The following is an 8,019-nucleotide window of genomic DNA, read 5'->3' on the forward strand; positions in this document are numbered from 1 at the left end:
TCATGACTCTTGCTGCTGCGTGGAGGTTATTAGCAGATGATAGAGAGTGTTTGGCTTTATTAGAGGTCTGGTTGATGGGCAGTGTGGCTTTGTCTGGGTCATTATCAACAAGGAGAATAGCAGAAGGTCATTGTGTCTGCGCGCTGGTCTCCTCAGCCCTCCTACTGTATAGAAATGCTCTTATTGACATTCCTGAAGTCTTAATAAACAAGAGGACACATACTTTTCCCGACTCTTATGTGCTTTGCTTTGTTGCCAAGTTTTTTGGCCTTTAATAGACTTGGCTAAGGATTTTGGGGGTGAACACAGAGGCAGGGAAACGTCGGCTAGTGTTGCACCGTCCTTTTTCATTTCATTGAACAGTTTTGATTGTGAAGTTGTGTAATGAAACATTCTCAGGCAATGTAGCAGCGAAGAACTTTAATTTCCATTCATCAACAAAGTCATCGTGACCGATGCACATGAGAGGCGCCGCAGATGATCTTAAGTTTCGGTCTCCATCCGTTGCTGCATTATCATCTGCAGAGTTTGAGTCGTGTCTGAATGCGCATCATTGTTTCTCTTAAAGGGAATCTAAAAAAAGATTAAATAATTAATAAAAACTTAGATTAGCTATAGATCGAATAATTACCACACAATCTCATTCACTCAGGTGTCGTTGAACCAACCTGGTTGCACACAGCGTTTCCGTATCGAACAAATGTGGCAAAGTGCTCGCTGTTGAAGTTCATCAGGTCGTATTTAAACTCCTGGTGCAGAAACGTCTCGCAGCGGTTCATCATCATCTCCTGTGGAGATGGAACCAGGTTGTGCTTGTTGTTGTTGACCCGGATGCGAGTTCCTGGAGGAACTTTGATCTCCGTAATGCGCTGTGTGCAGATCCTCGTCTTCCTCAAAACACGATCACCTTTTGACTTTGGAACCATTTTCTGGACGAAGCTGCGGCAGGCTCTCTGTGTCATGTTCTCATCTTATAGGCAGACACAGAAACAACGTGGATGAAAATATAGCTTTCAGTAAAATAAACCTGGTGCATGTGACACTTTTTAAAGGGGAACAACAAAATTAAGAATTTCATGACGTTATTTTCATGGTCTAGGAAAGGACAGTCAATATTTGTGAACATGAGCCAAGTCTCAAATTTGTGATGTCATTAATTATAGCATCTGGAGCTGCTCATACACACTGAATGGAAGCTTGATTTTGTGGATCTTAAGTATTTTTGTTTTCTTTTTTTAAACACAAATGATTTTTATTCCTTTGTTTTGTTCTCATTCCAGGAATAGAAAAGGTATTTAAATACTCAGAACTTTCCCCTGGCTGCTCTCAGTGTCATCTATAACATCTTTCCTTCTCATTAGTCTGTGAAGCAGCTCCAGACTTGATTCTCACAAAATTTCAGCACTTTTTTGGTTTTGAGAGAGAGTTGTTTATGTTAATATTTCTAGACTATCTAATGCTCTGGGCCACACCACCTGCCTGACCAGTGCATGTGCATCGTGGAACCTTTTATTTTTTAATTTGGCGCCATGTTAACAGGTCAGAACAGCTGCTCATGTGTGGCGTGGCTGCTGCTCAGCTGCGGCATATTTAGAAATTCTGTCTCAACGGTTTTTACCAGGTGACACGTGGTTTTCAGCAAAAATAGACAGTGTAAATGGTGTTTTGATGGTCATCCTGGTTTTTCACTACAGTTTCATTGTCTGAATCACTCACAGACATGAACAAATATAAGTAGTTACTCGGAAACTCAACCTTTCCTGTCTCTGTTTAAAAATAAAAGCCCTCTGACGACCTTTCTTTCAACAGAATGCCTTCAGTTGTTTACACAGGGATTTTTGACCAATCCAAATTTGTTTATAAAGCACATTTAAAAACAACAGAGTTGACCAAAGTGCTGTACATCAACAAATAGATAAAACAGCATAAATAACATAAACAGGACATGTTTATTGTGAAATATTTGCATGACCATGTTGATGACAATGCAGTGGCTGCAAGGCTCCATAACTTAGTGAAGTATCGGCTTTTAAGTGTGTAAATACAGTAGTTACAGTGGCAGGTAGCTCCATCCGTGTGAACACCACAAGTGTGTGAGCCGTAGTGATAGACCACAGGAACAAACGTATGAATTTTAAAAATGGGTGTTAAATGATGTTTAAGTTCAATGCTGCAGTTTCTTACCTCCCACTCCAAAATGGATTACACGTCCGTCTCCAACATAAACACCCCAAAGAGACAATCCTGACCACGGATTCACAAACTCAATCATGTCTCCGATTTCTGCTGTCGACACACTCGGATCAGTCTAAAAGAAACAAGAGCCAAATTCAGGAGTGCACAGTATCCACACATCCTTTTTTCTCACAGAATTCCATAGAGAAGATATTTATATTTATTCAAAGATGACAGACATAATGGGGTGATATATGGAGAGCACCGGGTGATAATAAGAGACAGTAAAAGTGAGACAATATTCACAAAACAAAGCTGAATTGCACAGCAATGAAGATCTTGAAATTAGACTCAGTATGAAAAAAAGACTCCTCTGTTATGGTATCTTATGTATGGTGTGGAATTCCCCACACAAAAAAAGATGAAAAAACAGTCATGAACAAATATTTAATTGAAATACCACAGCGCAATTAAATCTACGTTTATGGGAGCAAAGTGCGGACTCTGCTTTTCCAGCTTTTGTATGATCTCTTGTCCTAGTGTTCATCTTTGCAAACCTAGTTGAGAGTAACTCATAAAACAGCTATCAGACTTTTGTTATCCATAAAATACGTTTACTTTGAAAAATGTACCTGTTTTTACCACCAAATTTAAACATGCACATACTTCGACAGAACTGTCGGTAATGCTGCATCAAGTTTAACATTTCTGGATATATTAGGTAATTCTCACCTGTCGCCATGTCATTTGGGAAAACATGCTGTTCCAGTTCCCCAAAAGATCCATTGTTCCTGTGAGCTGAAGTCAACAGAAGCTGGACTGAAGTGCATTTACCAATTATTGGGACGCGGTAACCAGGTTGTGTAACAGTTGAAACGCCTTCATTAGGCGCAGATAGCCTTGACTGTGACTTCATGATGACAGGACGCTTAATATGTTACTTATTAATCTAATACGTTCTCTATTATTCCATCAGAGCAGAGGGACACTGAGTCAGTCATTCAGAAATAAATTATTCTGATATTTGCTTCAGTTTGTGGTCGACCAGCATTGAGTTTTCAATTCCCACTTCTCACATTGATTCAGACGTTTCTTCAGAGTCAATTTTAAAAACTGAAATGCAAAGAAACCAACAGCTTGTTTTTCAGAACTGGAAATTATTTGTCCCTACAGATCCAATTAGCGCAGGTGAGCCTGGTTTGATGTAAGTCTAGCATTTGGAATATCACAGTGAAAGATCTCAGTCAATTTATGGTAGTGATCTTGAGATTTTTTATGTGTGCAAGTAGAATAAAACATATTTATTTATATACATATATATTTTTTATTTTGAAATGTAGATTCTGTGTAGGCAAAGGAAATCCAGTTTTATATACTTTTAACCATGACATTTGTTTTCGGTTCTTTGATCTGCCACTGCCTTGGCACTCAGACAATTGTTCATTATCTCTCACATAAATAACATTTAAAATGAGCTTCTTAAAGGTCCAGTGTGTATGATTTAGGCACATCTATTGGCAGAAATTGAATACAATATTCATAACTATGTTTTCTTTAGTGTATAATCACTTGAAAGTAAGAATCATTTTGTTTTTGTTACCTTCAAATGAGATGTTTTTGTCTGTTTATATCTGCATGAGGAGCAGGAGTCTGCCAGGTTGTTTCTACAGTAGCCCAGAAAGGACAAATCAAACTAGATTGCATCATTCACATTTTCACATCGGTCAGTTCTTCTACATGCTTGGCACACTGGAGAGGTTGTTTTTTTTTGTTTGTTTGTTTTTTTCGTTAGAAACATCTGGTGGTCCAAATTGAACTTTATGGCGTGCCCACTTTGGCCTGTGGGCCCAACTTTGCAAAACCCCCCATTAGACTTTAAATTGCCTTTTTCAGGAATGTTTTGTTGTGAGCTCATGTCAAAAAAAAATTAACTCATGACCGCACTTCAGATCTAAAAACGTGATTAAAAAAAAAAAAACATTAAATCTTTTGAAATAATAAAAGCTGTGAGCATTTCAAACATTTTAATATACATGTGAAACCGATCCTCAGGTACACGTAGTCGCACAAACCACCAAAAACGCTGCAGTATGCATGCTGGGCCAGTAGTTGCTGGTGTAAGTTTGTAATGACAGACCATAGAAGAAGACGTCACCGTTCTCACGGGATCTGCACAGTGCAGGTTTATACAGTGACAGAAGGGGTTGCCGGTTTCAAAAGTTAACGTTTTCCGGTCCCCAAAATGCTGTTTTAAAGGCCAAACCACAACTAACAGTTAACGCTTTATGCAAAAACTGTTAAACAAGCCCTTAAAAGTAATCAGTAAAATGTTAAACTGTATTCCCAAAAAATACTAGGAGTAAGTGTAAAAAGGGTAAAACATTTCTTTTGAAACTCTATGAAACCCTCTTTATATACAAAAACAACAGCAGTGAACATTTCATAATATTTTTGTAAATAAAGGAAGGAAACTCCGAGTAATTCACCAAACAATAATATTTACAGACAGTCTAAAAATACAAAATGCTACCAGTGCAGGAATCAGAGAGCAGCTTAATGTATGTGTGTGTGTGTGTGTGTGTGTGTGCGTGTGTGTGTGTGTGTGTGTTCCTGCAGTGTTTCCACATGCAGAAGTATTAAGAGTAGATGATGAGGAGGGTGTTGCTGCAGTGATTTAGGGGCCCCGCTAGGCAAGATGATAAAAAGGCCCCGTGGAGCCTGTAAGGGAGGGACACATTCACTGTGAATGTGTCCCACTTTACTGCCTACACAGGAAGATGGTGTCTCAGCTCTCTTTTCTATCTCTTCCTGTTTTTCTCGCTCTTTAAAGAAACTGTCTTCACCTCAAAGTTGTGAAAGAAGAATCGATGTCCCTTCCCTCCTCCTCCCCCTCGTCCCCTCGTCCCCCCTCTCCCAGTGCCCTGTGGTGGGGTGGTTATTGAGATCACGGTGTGTCTGAGTGGCAGCGATAACCGGTACCCAGGTGCCACTGGCACATGGTGTTTAATTAATTAATGAGACCGCAGGGTTGGTTTTCTAATTCCACCCAGCCAGCGCCGGGGTGTGGGGGAGATAGCTGCGAAATGTTTAGGTGTGTGTTTTCAGGCGAGGAAAGGAGAGATGTATGTGGGAGTGTGTGCGTGTTGTGGGTGTATATCTATTTTGTTGGCAGTTTGGGAGCTGGTTTCCTTGTTAGTGGAATATTAAATATGTATGGAATATTTTTACTCTGACTTTTAATCACACCATATGATTGGGAGTTAATCATGGGCTAAATGCAGCTGATGAAGAGAGAAAGTTAGTGTTAATGCATCAATCTGAACCTCCAGCACACTAACCAGGTCATGCACTGCCCCGAAACACAGAAATCTACACGAGATTTAAATGTGATGCTGGAATGGCGTTTGCAGCAGTGCATTTTTAGTTTTATGCAGGTTTGAATATTAATGAATAAGGCGTTGTTTTCTTTGTTAGTATTTGCGACAGTATGGAACATTTTAGCAAATAATTCGAACAAGGTGGGTGCCAAACCTTTTCTCTCAACTTTTTCCATTCTATTTAATTCCAGGAGCTGCAGGGCATGTTTAACAAATAAAAGTTATAAAAACACTTTTTTTATTAGACTTTTACTGAGTAGTCACTTTAAATTAGACAGGATGTCACACTTTATCAGAAAAAAATCTAACAAAATCAAATACATTATGTCCTCCCATGTTTTTTGGGGTTTTTTTTTGTTATTTTCATCATCATTGTGGTGTCTGAGGTTTCTAGTTCATCAATTAGTCATGTGACCTTGCAACATATATATATATATATATATATATATATATATATATATATATATATATATATACACACATATGATGGAGAGTGTAATTTTTGTGTGGCAGACGAAATGTTGATTGATGAAATGTGTAATACAAAAGGAAGTGATTGGTGAAACTCGAGGGGAAACTATAATGATTGTTCACATTTGCGGAAAAGTGGTCATTAGTCAAAACTGCAAAGTCGTGCAGAATTTTAAGGGACCGGTTGAATTTGCATCAACTGTTGCGATTGCAACATTCTGGAAGGGCTGATCAATTATTTGTTAAATCTTTTTTTTTTTTAAATAGACTTTTTACTCTGAGTAAAAATTTAAAAAACTAAATAAATAACAGATGGGCAACATTGCAGCCACCCTTTCTCAACATTTTTAAGAAGAGAAATAGAATAGCAGATGGAAAATTAGTTGGCTAAATATGAAAATAGTAAAAAACTTCAAAGTAAGAGTTCATTTTGTAGCAGTAGCGCAAATTTTAACGTCTGACATGTAACACTTAAAATCAACAGAGTGAGTTTGTACAGTACAGTTAGATGTGTAACACTCTAAACCTGATGTCCGATGTTCTAACTATAAATGTGTCTTTGGATATACGGCCGCAGCAAAAACAGTTACAGGACATCTGTAGTCCTAATCAGTCAGTAGGTTCAAATGTTTTTTCAACAATGACACAAAAATGACATTTCTCTTGGTTGTATTGAAATGTGTTAAAATCATCAATTAATAGAGCATCCCAAAACAAATACTTGACCCACAAGCTAATGTTCCTCAATTTTATAAAGATGCATTTCGCTCCAGATATTTTCACATTTTGCACAAGAGACAGGAGGAGTTTTATTATTGGATAAATGCAGTGAGGAGAAAAAGCCTTCCTGGTCATGAATGATAGAATATGCTTAAACAGTAGAAAATCTGCATTTGTATTCACAGCTCATCTTTTAAGAGCTGTTTTACATGGTACATGTTAGAAAATTATGTATTTCATTCTTTACTGCTTCCATAAACTATTCAAATATATTAGCTCACACCTCATAAATGTTAACACTGCACAACTCTTATACTCACACTGGCAAAACAGTATTAGGAGCTGATATCACAGAGGAAAGGAATGATTTACTAAAGCTACATAAAACTCTTCTCTCTGTGGGAGATCACAATAAAACTTCTATAATCTCTGATAGTGGGATATTATAGATAGCCTCTATAAAAATAGCTTTATGGCTGGGGAAAGAGAAGCATTACGACTTGTTCTACGCTGCAGGTTGTGGTTTAAACCACCGTGCAGCTTAAAGATAAACGAGTCCATAGATTTTATACATCAGACGTCATCTAATTCACAGGAGGTTTTATCCATAAAGATGTGAGGAGTCTTGTTTCAGATGTAAAGTTATGAGGAAATGTCCGGCAGCGTTGATGGGGTGCAGTTAGATAAGAAAACACAAGATAACACTTAGAAAAAAACAAATAACGCGTCGATTGCACATTCTGTTCTGATAAACAAATATGTAACCAACTGATAAGATTAAATAATCATCAAAGTTTCCACAAAGCTATGGCGTGCTGATGTTTATGTTTAGTTATATTTTCTCGCTGATTACACATATGCATTTTCTGATCTGTGAATATTATTTGATACAATCAGATTGTTCAGATTGTTCCTTTGTTGTCTATCTCGCTAAAAAAAAAGTGTCGGGGCTTAAAACAGAGCAGAGATAGTGTAACTTTAGTGAGTGTCAGTATATTTTTGGGGTTATTTTTATTTACTTTAGTCACTGTTCTAATTTATGTGTTACAGGATACTGTGGAAAGATGAATATTTCAGTAGAAAATAATTCTTCATTGTCATTTTGGATTTACAGAATTAATTTGTGTTATTACGTATATTTTTTTTCTCAGTAATAGCTCAGTGTACCTTTATGTCGCTATTTCGTGTTCCCAAAGCCTCAAGTGATGGTAATACCCCTTTCCAAATTAGAGTGTGCACGCGGGTTTTTCAAACACGGGTAAACCCACTAGATATA

General features: G+C 37.6%; 1 protein-coding gene across 1 annotated transcript; it reads right to left on the reverse strand.

Annotated features, from left to right (window-relative positions):
* Positions 1 to 639: 639 nt before the first annotated feature.
* Positions 640 to 2,341, reverse strand: LOC121946297 (phospholipase A and acyltransferase 2-like). The gene is made up of 2 exons (XM_042490809.1): positions 2,185 to 2,341; positions 640 to 970 (listed from the first exon to the last, which is right to left on the reverse strand). Exons 1-2 carry the CDS (start codon positions 2,270 to 2,272, stop codon positions 645 to 647), a joined length of 414 nt encoding a protein of 137 aa, XP_042346743.1. The 5' UTR covers positions 2,273 to 2,341; the 3' UTR covers positions 640 to 644.
* Between the last annotated feature and the right edge of the window lie 5,678 nt (positions 2,342 to 8,019).

Source organism: Plectropomus leopardus, chromosome 7 (assembly GCF_008729295.1).
Source record: "Plectropomus leopardus isolate mb chromosome 7, YSFRI_Pleo_2.0, whole genome shotgun sequence".
Lineage (NCBI taxonomy): Eukaryota > Metazoa > Chordata > Actinopteri > Perciformes > Serranidae > Plectropomus > Plectropomus leopardus.

Coding starts and splice junctions, on each gene's coding strand:
- LOC121946297 (XM_042490809.1), bottom strand. CDS start 2,272: ATGATTGAGTTTGTGAATCCGTGGTCAGGATTGTCTCTTTGGGGTGTT. Junction 971..2,184: donor AATCCATTTTGGAGTGGGAG/GTAAGAAACTGC, acceptor TCTGCCTATAAG/ATGAGAACATGACACAGAGA.